The 14,210-nt window shown below is 40.5% G+C and overlaps 1 protein-coding gene across 3 annotated transcripts in view; it reads left to right on the top strand.

Annotated features, from left to right (window-relative positions):
• Positions 1-1,341: 1,341 nt before the first annotated feature.
• LOC309695800 (single-stranded DNA-binding protein 3) overlaps positions 1,342-14,210 on the top strand; it is a 38,831-nt gene continuing 25,962 nt past the window's right edge. For 2 of the 3 annotated variants that reach the window (XM_082516690.1, XM_082516689.1), the window contains exons 1-3: positions 1,342-1,622; positions 8,912-8,984; positions 9,708-9,769. In XM_082516690.1, coding sequence (XP_082372816.1) covers positions 1,567-1,622; positions 8,912-8,984; positions 9,708-9,769 — 191 coding nt within the window. In that variant the 5' untranslated portion in view covers positions 1,342-1,566. The remainder of the gene's footprint in view (positions 1,623-8,911; positions 8,985-9,707; positions 9,770-14,210) is intronic. The other variant, XM_082516691.1, reaches the window with a different exon arrangement.

Genomic DNA, 14,210 nt, shown 5'->3' with positions numbered 1-14,210 from the left:
CACAAACTCTGAAACAGCCCTCTACACACTCTTAAAGGGACATGACACAAACTAACGCATTATATATCAAGCGCCAGCCCCGTACCTGGATAATCAATTATTTTTTATTAGTATTAATATTATATTAAATTGAAACGAAGCTTGTGTGTCTACAAGCATAAAACAAATATAACTCGGAGCTAGTGAACAGTGATAATTCCTTAATGCTCTCATCCCTGTGTCTTCATAAGATGGTCACTTTTTAATTATTTTATTTTTACTGTATAAACTATAAGCATGTTGATACAAGATCACAGAGATGATCACATTTTACAGTGTGTAAAAAATGTTGCATTAGTGAAATAGTAAGAGTCCTTTGAAATTGAGACAACACGTGTTGCCCCAAATATTCTTTGAATATATAAGAAACTTTTTTTGGCCTTATGATAAGGTTTGTGAATAAAGAGAGATAAAACTGGAAAAAGACTAAACAGATTAGGATAATTTTATCATCTGTATATACAGTGAGTGTATTTGTCTGCTAGTGACGCTAAAACTACTTCTTTATCTTCCAGAACGCATAAAATTGATAATATTTTATACCTCGGGACACTTTAGACACACAATGAGGGAATTATGTGCTTTAAGCAGCTGACCGTACTGATTGCACAACAAAACAAAATTAAAAAGATTAAATTATAGCAGAATAAGAGTTTTCTTCAATTACTTGTGTTCCTACTCCTCCTCCTTTAAGGGCCGTTGAGGTCAGAGAACACTAGTTTGGGAGGCAATAGAGAAGTATTGCATGGAAAATAAAATACAATAAAATAAAAACACTAAAGGCTTCTGATTTGCACTTATATGTCAGCATGATAGCATCTATGAGTGGTGTACGCCGACTGTCCGAAGGCTCAGCAGTAAAAGGTAATAACAGACATCTTTTTCTGTGCGCACAGGACTGGGGTGTCTGGTTGCCCTATACGGTGTCACTGCATGACTGGTGCTATGACTGGCCACAGGGGTAATTTAGAGGTACACAGGTCAACAAGGGTGGGTATTTGGGACTATCAAGCCCCCATCTGCTGTGGCAAAATGAAGCCCTGAATCTTTAGCAGGATACATATTGACATATAATTGCTTAGAAAATGTTTCAAAACACCAAAAGCATTCAATCTGAATAATCTTGTGCTGTATATGAACTCACATGTAATGTAAGGCCTGAATTTGAAGGCCATCAAAAAGAACTTGAACTTCAGCGAAGTCGACAAAAACTGAGTCACTGTGCCTTTAAGAAGCCCCCACCGTCTCGCAACAGGGGGGGCGTGAGCTGAATCCAGGAACAGCGATTGAAAAAAAAAAAAAACGCTCCACCAGCGGACTGTTTCAAGTTCCCCCCGGCTGAAACCCTGCCTGATTTGTGGGCAATGTTGGGGATGTAGAAAAAAAGGAAACCGGAGCAAAGAGAGCGCAAGGGAGAGATAGGGAGACAACACTAACTAGGTAGCTATGGAGATAGTAGGTTTTCCTGGTAGCTTTCTTTGACAGGTGTCGAGTGGGATAAAATAAAGTATCAGAACAGCCTCCAAGATGTACGGCAAAGGAAAAGGAGCTGTTGTCCCCTCCGATAGCCAAGCAAGAGAAAAGTAAGTACAATATTGCACTGTCACAACTGAAATCCAGCAAAGAAGTGTGCTAAGGTGGCTCAACTTGCTAACTGATGTGGAGCAGTTCAGTCACTCCAGCGGAGTCACGCATGTTACTGGAGCTCTTTTCTAAAATTTACCGGCTACTTCAAGTGAAAGCTGTGCTACTTTATTCTTCGTGTTTGCCACTTTGTTTGTACTCGTGCCTCTACCTTTCTTCTTATGCATCCTCCCAACTACAGGCATGGCTGCTAAGTTAGCCCAAGTGGCTAGCTGCACTGCCAATTTCACTCTTGTCTTTCTTGTTTTCTCTCAAGTACAAAAAAAGGAAAAAGAGAGAGAAGCGGCAGTTTGAGCAACTAAAGTTGCTCCACTTTTACCTGCAGGGAGTGTTTTCTGCGCGTGCTTCCAGCGATAATGTCTGAACGTGCACTCGGGAGCATTGATGGGGACCCCACGTCCATCTCTTGCCCCTCGCCCCACAGTGTGAGGAACAATGCATTTGGAGCGACGCCGTGCATTGTAGCTAGCATGCTTTGTGTCGCCTCGCTGAAGCAGCAGGTATAAATAGAATACAGCTGTTTGGGGCTTTGTTAAAAACTAGCAGCGGAACGTGCTCGAGAATTGTTCCAGAAACCCAGACTGGTTACATTGTAGCGATGCCCGTGTTCGGCCAGCGAACAGCCGCTTGCGGTCTCCGCGTAAAGGGGAGCTGCGCCTCCTCTTTAACTTTTGTGGCCCGTGGAGATTTTCTGCAGTCATCCCGAGTTGTGCGAAGCGCCGGCGGGGACAAAGTGCTCACAAAAATGCCGCCGCTTTTTTTTTTTTTTTAAACCGTAGGAGTTCCACATGGGCCTTTTATAGTGGTTGGTTTTTGTTTTGTTGGGAAACTTAGATGGCGTTAGCTGTAGCCCTCCAATCCCTTTGTCTGTGTGCCTCTGTCTCGGTGCCTTGTTGTTCGCTCTGAAGATACGTGCCGCACGTTTAGCAACACTCCTGTGAGTTTCGGAGCTTTCACGTTAGTCTCAAAAAGATTTGTAAAAACCCCATGTGCACTGGTTCCGAAATAGAAGACACGCTTCTCTGCAGTGAACTTCCTTTCCTAAAAGTCACAGCTAGCAAAGCGCATTGGGACATTTATTAAGATTCGTTAAACTTTGGTTAGATTTAACAGTTTGGGAGTGTTGTGCTTTGCAAATGGTCCACAGTGGGGTCGGATTCTCTACGGTTAAATATCCTGCTGAAGAAAAAGGAAGAGGGAAGAGCTTTCACACAGGTCAATGCTTATCGATTCGTCCTCAGAGCGGATGAGTTGGACACATCAGCTCTGACTTGCCGGACCGGTCTGAGCTGAAGTGGGACCAAATTGTGAGACTCGTGTGCATGTTTGCATGAAGATCAGCAGGCGCCACGTTACCCCACACCTTCTATTCTGTCATTTGTGAAGCCATCTGCTTTATTCTTTTCCTCTGTGCGTGGCTTTTACACCTCTTTTCTCCATCTGCCTCCCAACTCTCACTTCCCCATCCACTGCTGCTCCTCAGTCTCTTCATCCCTCACTTCAGTGTTGAATTATTGAGACAGACTGAAGCAGCTGCTCTCAGCTTTGCGTCAGAGTTGAGAGAGACAGAAGAGAAAGAAGGAGACAGAAGAGAGGGAGATATGGTGGGCAGGCTCATCCATGTTTAAAGAGGGGGTTTTGTCGGGAGCCTCAGGCAGGATGTCAGGTGTGCCGACCGTGTACATCAGGGAGATTTCTCTCTCTGTGGAAGTGAGTTTATGCACGCGCAGATGTCCCATCTTTAAATGTATAAGAGCGTAGTGGGCAGGGAGGTCAAAGGGCACCTCACATGAAGTGGAAGAAGGAAGAAAAATTTTCTTAAAGCAGGAGAGAGAATACCAACCAAGTAGCGTACGAGTCAAGCTATGTGGAGGCCACACAACCTTAACAATTGGCAGAAAAAGGGTTGCTTCAGTTTTTTAACCTCCCCTGATGAATATAATATCACACACTGCTACTTGACTGCTTCTCTAATCTCCTGTACCACCTGCTGTTCCCTCCACTGTAATACTGGGCATGTTCCCGTTTTTGTTCCAGTCAAAGCCATTTTTTTCGTCTCTCCCTTCACTCCACCAACCGCTAGTGGCTCCTCACCTTAAACTTCTCTTTCTTTTTCTATGTCCAAGCTTCTGAGCTTTAATAATGCAGTAGGCCAGGTGCACACACAAGCTGCCCCTTCTTGCAGCCCACATACAAAAAACCCCACACACATACACACCACACATAAAAAATTCATTGAAGGCCTCTTGGGGGGCATCTGCATCGTGAACCTCCCATCCCCAGATGTAACACCAAGTCCTTACCCGTTTCCTTCCAGTCAAAACTCCTGTGTAAGGATGCACATGTATTGAGGAAGCCTGTAAGCCTGCAGTGTGCAGGGACATGCAGACAGTATCAATATTTGAAGCACTTGCTGTATCCTAAAGCTTCCTGTGAGCTTTTGCCAGGCATTTCAAAAATATTTAAAACTGGTTTTAAATCCAAGGAATCTGCGGGTGTTGAGGTGCAGAGGTAGAAAGCTCTATGATGCATAGCATGTGTGTGTGCGTTGTAGGTGCTTGTGTGTGGCTCAATGCTAGACTGACCTGCAAGTGGCAGTGACTTACACTCTACACCAGCGGTCACAGAGAGCTCTGTGACCTACAAATTGCTAGGAGCCTCAGAAAGTGGTCAGATTCCCCTGGCTAAAGTGGTCAAGTGTTCGCGTGTGTTTGTTTCAGCAGAAGTGCAGCCTTTAGCCTCATAAGAGCATTGGTTATTTGTACAACAACTAATCTGCCACGCTGTCTGTTTTGAATTAAGTGGTTGCACTCGGGATGGTTTCTTCCTTTTGAAATATCAGTGCACTATGAGAGATTTATTTATCATGGAATATAATAAAAAATATGAATTCTTCTGCGAAGAAGTCAAGGCCAGTTGTGCTTTGTTTGTTTGTTCATCGATATGTCTGCCTGTTCATTTATGTGCTCTTATCTCTGTGACTATCTGCAACAGGGAAACACCCTCGGTTATTTATTACCTTCCAAGCAGGTCAGCCCACTGTACATACGCAGAGAAAGCAGCACTTTGAAACTGTTATCTCTTTCCGCATGAAGTGCAGGACTACTAATGATACATGTTCAACCTGGACTGACCCATTGATAGTTTAGCCTTATGTAACACATGTGTCATTATTGTTGACTGAAAACCGTGTCTGCAGCTGGGATGTGTGTTTACAAAGAAACTTTCAGTTTCTGTTCTCTCTTGGTCTCGCACTCTTAACTTTTAAGACAAGTTGGGTAGTTGCAAAATGTTTCTTTTATTGAAATTCCTGCCTAGACAGATCACTTAAATCTATTCAAAGTAGCAACCAATAGGAATGTACCAGTTTATTGTCGGCTAATGTTACTGCCATTGGTTAGACTCCATTTATAGTTTTCTGTATCTGGGATCCAGGTTTATTAGTTACAAACACAATTTGAGCTCATTCAAAATCGGTTGACAACTTTATGATTAATACGCAGATCTTTGCTTACCTGACACAAAGGGTACAGTGGAAAATTACAAAAACAAATCGGTTTCCACTACTGTCTAAATTATTTCAATCATTAGTTCTGGCCCAGAATTTCCAACTTGTTGCACCGCTAGTATACAGTGCATATTATATTATTAAGCTCAGGTCAAGAGGACAGAAGGTTGTGCACCTCATGTCGACCCACTTGAATGCCAACGACGCATAGCGGCATGCAGGACTCTAAGGTGGCTTACAGTCTCTATAGGCTTATACATACATTGTGTGAGCAGTCTTGGAAGTTTGCAGGTTTTGAGTCCAACAATGTTGGTGAACGGGTGTATTGATGGTTATATACATGTGTATATATGTATGAAATATATGAATGACACTCAGAGCTGGTCATGGATGATGATGAATTTGCCACCTTCAGTTTGATATCTTGTGTTAAATCATACACATAATGTGTTCTGCTTAACTTTTAAGAAACATGCATTAAAATCCGCTCACTAGCCCCGTAAATGTCTTCTGCCTGTTTTCTCTCGTGAAGGACAAGGTTTGAACATGTAGGGACTAACATCACTGCTGTTACTGTCTATTTGCCTATTCATATCTTTCACAGACTACATTTGCATACTAACAATGCATATTTTAAACATTTGCATACCATTTGTAGTAAGTACAGGTCAGTCACAGATCATATCTCTTAACGTAACCCATGGCAGTTTTTTTTTCCATTTCTGTTATTAAGCCTTGAACCTCACAGAGAATTTGTTCATTGCTTTACTATCTGGATGTTTATTTTAAGCGCATTTATTTAATTTTTTTTCCTTCAGTACAGGTTATTAGTTTAAAGAACAATGCTCTACATGATTGTGTTTATAGCCTGGGATGATTTGCAAAACATACTCCTAAAAGAGACAAGAATAAGGAAACAAGTGCAGTTTAACATCCCCATAGCTAACACTGGATAATTCTGAATACTAGCACAATGGCAGTTGAACCAACTTCATACTTTTATTGAGCTTCTAAACATTTTTTTGAAATCAAGTTGGATGATTTTGATATTTAGAATGGAAAAACTAAATGTAAACAGGGTTGTAAAAACCTACAGTTTTCCGAGGGATGTCCACGAGGGCAGTCGCATGCCCTGGAACGGGACTGGGGTGAGGCCCTCTGTCATCTCCAGACACAAGCAGCTGGAGGCAACTGCTAGTGATCCTTCCACAGGTTCACCTAAGGAAGTCTTGTTACAGCAAGTAATTCTTTTACTTTTAAGTAAGAACAGTAATCTGGGGGTTTGACAAAACATGTACTGGAGCTCAAGCTAGTTGCTTCAAGCTATTTCTAGAAGTCCTTGCTTAAACCTTTTTTGCATGTCTGTCTGCAGCGTCAGAAAGCAGGTGAGACACTTGCACACATTTAGACATGAAGTACAGGCAGCTGTGCTACATGTAAATGTATAGTAAATAGTTGGACAGGATCAGTTAGCAAATATTTGTTACTTCACTTAAAACAGGTGAGCTGTCACATAAAATTGACCTTTATCCCAATGACAGAAATTTGGAGTTAATTGTTATACTTGTTTTGACTGTTAATCTAAAGATTTCAGATTGACTTCAATTAAAAAAACAAACAAATTTCATAAAAATAATATTATGTTGATGGAGTGAAGTTTAAAACAAGCCAGCACTTGACTAATGTACAGCATGCACTCATCAGCTTTATTGATTGGTTAATAGAAAATCAGAAAACTGTGATATAAACCCACCATAACTATCCCCAAATCACAGGGTCGCGCCATCAGGCGTCCTGATTAGTCAGAATAAATTTTACATTTACCAGATTGTGACCAAGAGATGACGCGTCAAGCCTAAACATTTGAGAACATTTGACAAATGATTTCTGAGCCTCCAGTCGATGGTCCTAATAATAGTGGTGGATTAATTTTCTTTTTATAGACACACCCCAAGGTTTAATCTTAGTCCATATGCACTTCAGGACCACAGCTATGCACAAACCTAAGGGTAATTTGAGTATTTGCAACCTCGGCGGTTATTAAACTGTCTTTATCCATTTTATTTTCATTGAATGCTGATAGAACTTCCTCTTTAGCATCTTCTTAAGAGACTTAAATGCATTAAATATGTTTTAATAGATATTTCATCTTATGAAGAAGTAACTTTGGAAACGAAGACAGAATTGGGGGGGAAAAAAGCTGTCAGTGGTTGAAAACAAACTGAACAACATCCTAATTATCTCAAAATCATGTGTCATTGATCAGTTCATCGACTAATGATAGGGACTATGACACTAAGCTACTGTCCTTCTCATTAGGACCTTATTGGGCTGTCAGAGGACTGTCTGCTCTGGGCATACGGGGCACTGTCATATCCACACTGCTGGTCGATTGATGGTCCATTAACAGCCTATTAAACATGACTAAGTGAAGGAGTTAGGAGTACAATGTTGGGCCAATGGGGGTTTCCCACTCCACAGCATGGATGTCTGTCTGTTAATAGACCCTGGTGGATTGCCATTTTCAAATGTTGCTGGCCTGTTATAATAGCAGCGATTTTGAAAAGTTTGACAAGAGCTTTTAAAATATGGTTGGAACGATTGGGAATGCCTGTCATGTGCAGCTATTTCTGCTGGTATGTGGTGCTTTGAATAGAAGCGTATTCTTCAAAGAGTCTGACTGTCTTTAGGTTTTGTTGTGATTAAAGGAGTTTGGATAATTAGGCTTAATAAAATGCACAGAAGCAGTAAAGTATAGCAAACTATACAGACCACCTGGAGTCCCAGAATGTTTAAGTGAGATTTATGGTCTAGGAGAACAGAGGCGCTGTAGAGCTTCAGTCACAGGAGCTTTTGTTTTTCTTCAGTGACTTTACAGCCATCCCGAAATAAAGTGAAGATAACAATACGGAGGAGCTCCAAGTCTCCGGAACTTTGAGCTCAAGGAACTAATGTCCAGGAAGTGTTTAAGGAACTGAAGGTTCATTTTGCCCCTTTTGTTTTTACTGTAGTGTAAAGACCCATAAAGACGAATCAAATTAATCACCAAGTGAGGAGGTGATGAGGTTATGACAAAATGTCCAGATGCTTTAGCAAGGCCATATGCATTACTTTAAAAAAATCACTACTATAAGTTTTTATTATTTATTTAATAATTAAAAAAAAATCCAAATAGAAGAGTCAAATCCACCTAAGTTAAATTGTAAATGTACAGCAGTGTTATGAGTATGCATGTATGCATAGTATGGAGTGTAATACTGGGATATTTACTTGTATTAATAGAACTATTCACTGTAATGAAAAGAACTATAATAACACAAGCAAAATCTTAGGTTGGTCATTGTAAGTCCAGTCTTCTGTTGCTGCATGATGTTATAGGTTAGCCTGATGGCTGAACGTTTGAACCTTTGTCTGAACTTTCAGAAAGTACTTCCTGTTTAACCCTAACAATATCTGACTGACATTTAGTTAACCCAACTTCTCTGTTGATTGAGGGAAGTTCTAAATGACTTCACCCTCCCTGACTTTTTTTATTTTTCCCACTCTTGCCACTTCCTGATAATAGTTTGTTCCTTCTTCACAGTTGAACAGTCGTTGATCTGTTGATACATAATCTTCATTCTTTTTGTCTAATTTGTTAAAAATGCAAGACAAAGACAGAGGAGTTTGACATTAATGTTGAAAAATATCACTAATTTTTCTTTTTCTTTTACATTTCAGGTTGGCGTTATATGTGTACGAATACCTGCTACATGTGGGAGCACAGAAATCAGCACAGACCTTCCTGTCTGAGGTAAGACGGCAGCCATGACATCGGTTTAGAAATGCCTTCGTTCTTTGCATCTTTCCTGAAAATCACCCTTATAGTTTAACCTTACCAACTCCTGTTCAAGTACATGTTACCAGAAACATTGGTCTTGGTTACTAATGAATGGAAAACGGCTTCCTGCATTACCAAGCTTTACACGATAGATCCCTCCTGTAGCTCGTGTTATAGCAGCTTGTACCCTCTCAGGCATACATCGTCAGTGCAAACATGCTAAACATGATTACAGGGTGCAAGGTGTTGCATAAATTTTTCATAAGGAAATCCTATAACGTTACACCGGATCATGCTCACTGTCCAACCAGGGGATCTTAGTGAACCGGTGAAATAATGTTATTTCTAGCCGTTTATAGGCAGTGTATTGTAAACTGCATTGTCTCAAGTCTGCTGACAGCCCATTTGGGTGTAAGGAAGTAAATTAATAAGCTATACTCTAGATGATGATTGTACTTTACATTAAAAAGAGGAACAGTAGAGGGCTAATAGAAGAAAGATAGTCGGGAAGAGGGTGATGCACAGAGCCAGAAGGATGCCGATCTTCACATTCGATACCAGTGACAGTTTGAGACTAACTGATTATGTGTTCTTAACCTCGGACCTGCAGACATAATCCTCCCTCTCTAGTGGCCATAAGTGACCTCTTTTCTTCTGGCTTCCTTTTCCTTTCCCTTTTTCTTTTCCTTCTCTCAGATTCGATGGGAGAAGAATATTACATTAGGCGAGCCCCCCGGATTCCTCCATTCATGGTGGTGGTAAGCGATCTATTCAGTTGTTCTATTATTAGCAGAGCCTTTTTGCTTTTTATTCTTGTTTATTTCGAGTGAGTATGTGGATTTTTACTTGCGTAAACACATTTTACAGTGTGCATCTTAAACTGTGTATCCCCCCTCCAATAAATCACTACTGTTATGTGAACAAACAGCTGTAATCCAGGTTTGAGAATAATAAACTCAACACATAAATCAGTACATGCAACCATTCAAAAGTTAAGGTGCTTGGGAAATGCCACTTTTTAATTTAATTAAGGGTACTTGCCCATATTCATGATTTAAAGTGACTCTCAGAGGTGGGAGGTCTGACAGAGTCTCACCCTTGGGGTTGACCAGACTCACCGAGGGCGTGACCCCCTCCCTTCCTGTCTTCTCGCCTCTCCCCTCCTCCAGCTCTCCAACCTTCACCCCCGATTCTGAAACAATAGATCCAGATGGTTAGGGAATGGACCCCCCCCCCTCCCCCCCCTCCCTTCCCCCTCCTCACCCTCTCGTCAACCTTTGTAGCCCCCCCACCTCCCACTTTTTTCCCCTTTGTTCACATGGGAGAGGGATTCTTGGTAGATTAACCCTTTGCATTCCAGCTTCCTTTGTGTACAGCCTCCCCCAACCCCTACCTCCACCCCCCAATCATTTCTCCCCAGGGCTAAGATTTAACCTTTAGGGTCAATACCTTACGAACTGATCAGCAGTTTCACTTGTTTTGAGGGATTGCCCTCATCCTGTGGTTCACATTTACGGGTAGAACCATGTTTGTTTTACTGTAAAACCCACATTTAACAGCATTTTTTTTTCTTTCTTTCTACCACATATTTAAACTTGGATGGAAATATTTAAGCCTGTTATTGGTATGTGGGTTTCCTGTGGATGCAGAGTCCCCTCCATTGTGTCCGTTTGTAGTTAAGACTACTGAGAATTGAGGCTACACTTAAACAGATCTTAAGCTTATGTAGCTAAAAAGAAACTGAGCAAAAGCTAAATCGTTGAAAATCTAAACTAAAAATTAAGCTGCTGAATTGTCTTAATACACTGAAACAGTAGCAGACAAGGAGTATTTTATTTTTCTAAAAGTCAGCACACCTAATGACCAAAACCACAGAAGAATACAATTTATTTTCATTTTTTTCATACTTCTTCACATTCTTGGCATATGAAACCATTTAGCTTTCACTTAAGACTTTGAAATCTGTTCAGTATAAGCTTTTAAATGATTCCTGGAAATGACTGGAGAATAGTTAAAATCATGCGTTTTAATGGGGATTTAAAATATGAGAGGAGTTGGCAGGTGTTTGGAGGAGTACTGACTAGTACCTGAATCACGTCTTTTAACGGGAAGATGTTATTTTCTTACCTCCTCTTAATAAAAGTTTAGCATAGAGAGTGAACAACAGTGTTATAAGAGTGAGTTATTGAGCACTGATGCTATTGAACCAGCTGTAAAAACAGCACACACACAGCTGAGTAGCTGATGCTTGGTTTGGACAGAACCACACCAAGAAGTTGATAAAAATGATGAGCAGTACCTGGTGATGTCACCACTGAGGAAGCTCTTGTATTGAGTTCACAGGTGGCCAAAAGTTTATTTGGATGAATGGGAAGTTTTATCGTCTCCTTGTGTTTAACAAGGAGAATTCATAGTAGAGATGGACCGATCCGATATTACGTATCGGTATCGGTCCGATACTGACCTAAATTACTGGATCGGATATCGGAGAAAAATAAAAAATGTAATCCGATCCATTAAATATCACGAAAGCACCTCACAAAACTTGCAACACGCCGTAACTCACCTCAGAACGTTAGCACGTCGGAGCAGTATGCATCACGTGATAGAGCGGCTGTGGCATGCGGGACCTGTCGGTGGTCTGGATAGCATGTGGAGCTTCGCTAGCAACCCGGCATTTCATCTCCGACAAAGTTATCCCGAGAGAAGTAAAGCAAGTGTGTAAGTCCATCTCTGAATGTTTGTAAAGCATTCCTGCGTTAAGCTTAACAAACGATATATGGAGCGACTGCCTCTTCTTGCTGCTACTTCAATCATGAAACTGCTTAATGATCAGCTGATCGGCTTTTCTGTCGCGACTCCGTCTCTCTTGTTTGCTTTTGGCCCACTTTGCACCAGAAAGAGGAAACCAGCGGCTGAACAACAGCAGCACGTTTAAGCTTGATCAGCTGTTGTTCGAATGTATTTAATATTACTTTCTACTCGAGGATCTTTTTCTACGTAGCTGATGCTGGTAACTGTGCAGGGGCGGATCTAGCAAAGTTTAGCCAGGGGGGCCGATAGGGCATTAACAGGGAAAAGGGGGCACAAAGACATACTTTTCTTTCTTATTCTCATTTAAAATGTCTAGCTTTTAATAAATAATTATCTGACACCGAAAGTTTTAATTTGATGTAAAATGAATAGAAGTCAATTACTGTATATAGTGACTATTAAGTCTAATATACCCTAGTAAGCTATAGTACCTTTTCCTTTGGGAAGGTACCATCTGTGCAGTCTGCAATTTTGTTGAAGAAAGATGTTGAATCTATTTAATATTTCTTGAAAAATAATTGATTTCTGTGCATTTCTTTTCACACTGCATCAAATTAAGGTTGATTACGTCGATTAAGCATCATGAGGTGGAGCGTGAGGGGTGGTTCCCTATTTTTTATTTATTTATTTTTGTTGTTGCTGGGAGTTGGAACCCTATTAGTTAGGTTGCTTAATATTTACGCTAAGTACTCTTTAAAATACCAGAATAGGGAGGATGGTGTAGGTTTAAGTCTATTAGATTGATCAGTATTGCTGAACTATGAAATATTTTTTTTTGCATACAGGTATAACAGAATAGCTTTAGTGTAGTTGTTGTTTTAAACTATGAACTTATACAAAATGCAGCAAGATATTTAAAAAAACAGTTTTGTTGATTAAAAAACACTATATCGGATTCATATCGGTATCGGCAGATATCCAAATTTATGATATCGGTATCGGTATCGGACATAAAAAAGTGGTATCGTGCCATCTCTAATTCATAGCTGTGGACAGTTCATCCTCATCAAAGGAGGAATTTCAACAATTGATCACGGTCACCAGAACAGCTAGCAGTGTCATCCGACATCATGACGACTGTTTACACTCAGTGGTTGTTGTGAGATACAACAAAAATAAATCAGAATATGTGTTCAAAGTGACAAACCCCCTATACCCCCCAGGGTGTAGTTTACATATGAAAATGTTGACAATTGTGAACATCCCGAACATTTAAAAAGAAAAACAATATTCAGTGCAGGGCCACACAAAGAACAAAGCAACATATTAAAAAAATTCTGAAAAGGTCAAAGTACAGCATTTGCCAACCTTTCATACAAAGGCGACTCTGCTCCGTGAATCTTTGTAGAGCCTATGATGTAACCTATGTGGCCAACGCCATTGCCAGCATTCATGCTTTTGCGCAGTGTTAATTGTGTTGTGTCCCAGCATTTTATGCGGTGCCAGCCACGATACAAACAAATAAAATCCTGAGGCTTTTCCCCTCCTGCCTACCCGGGCTTTGGTGTGGTCAGTTTTTGTTGTCGTTGGTTTTGTTTGGGTTTTTTCGGAAGCAAACATATTTGCCCCTCAGATTTTTCCACTTCTTTGTACATTCCCTCATGTTCGTTCCGATAGATTCAGCAAGCTCCCTGCCGCAATTTGCTGACTTCTGTGAGTCCTCAAATTGAGGCTATGGTTATGATTCCCCATATTTAGGTGATAATTGTTATTCTCTCACTGATGCATTCAAAAACTGGTACCTGATCAGGCCAATCACAATAGCTGCAGACTGCATTTATGTGCCATGTAGTTACATTTCCAGGTGCACATCAGGTTACAGGAGACGTTTGTGGCGCCGTCAACAATAAGAGTCCAAGGACGTGTTGTAATAAAAAGCAAATGAAAGTAGAGAATAATAATTTGAAAGCATGCAAGGCAGTATGAATCTAAAAAAAAGTTAGATTTGTTATTTAGTTAAAAACTTTGTTTCAGAAGGTTCTGAAAGGTGTAATAAAATAAGCATGATGCTGTGTTATGTAAACATTCAAGAAGTGCATCTTCTTGAGATCAATTTTTTTTTTTTTTTAAGTTTTATTGCACACTTGAGCTTTCAACTTTGGTCATTAGTGCTGTTAGGTGCATTTTTTCCCCAACTTTTACCGGCACTTGCTTCTTCCAGAGTTTGCTGATACAGGTATTGCAATGCCCACAAAAACCCGCCTCCTCTCAGTCAGACTCATGCACTGCAGCTGAATAATACAGGCTTATTTTTATTTTTTAATACAAATCAGACATCTTATGCCCTCAGTGTTGCGGCGACTTGTCCGCCCCTGGTATTGAAAATAATGTGGAATTATATTTTCTAAGGCATTCAAAGTTATGAATTCCAGTGTAATGGAAGGA

The sequence above is a fragment of the Aulonocara stuartgranti genome (genome assembly GCF_965226115.1).
Source record: "Aulonocara stuartgranti genome assembly, chromosome: 19".
Classification (NCBI taxonomy): Eukaryota; Metazoa; Chordata; class Actinopteri; order Cichliformes; family Cichlidae; genus Aulonocara; species Aulonocara stuartgranti.
This window is presented reverse-complemented; position numbering and strand designations above follow the sequence as displayed.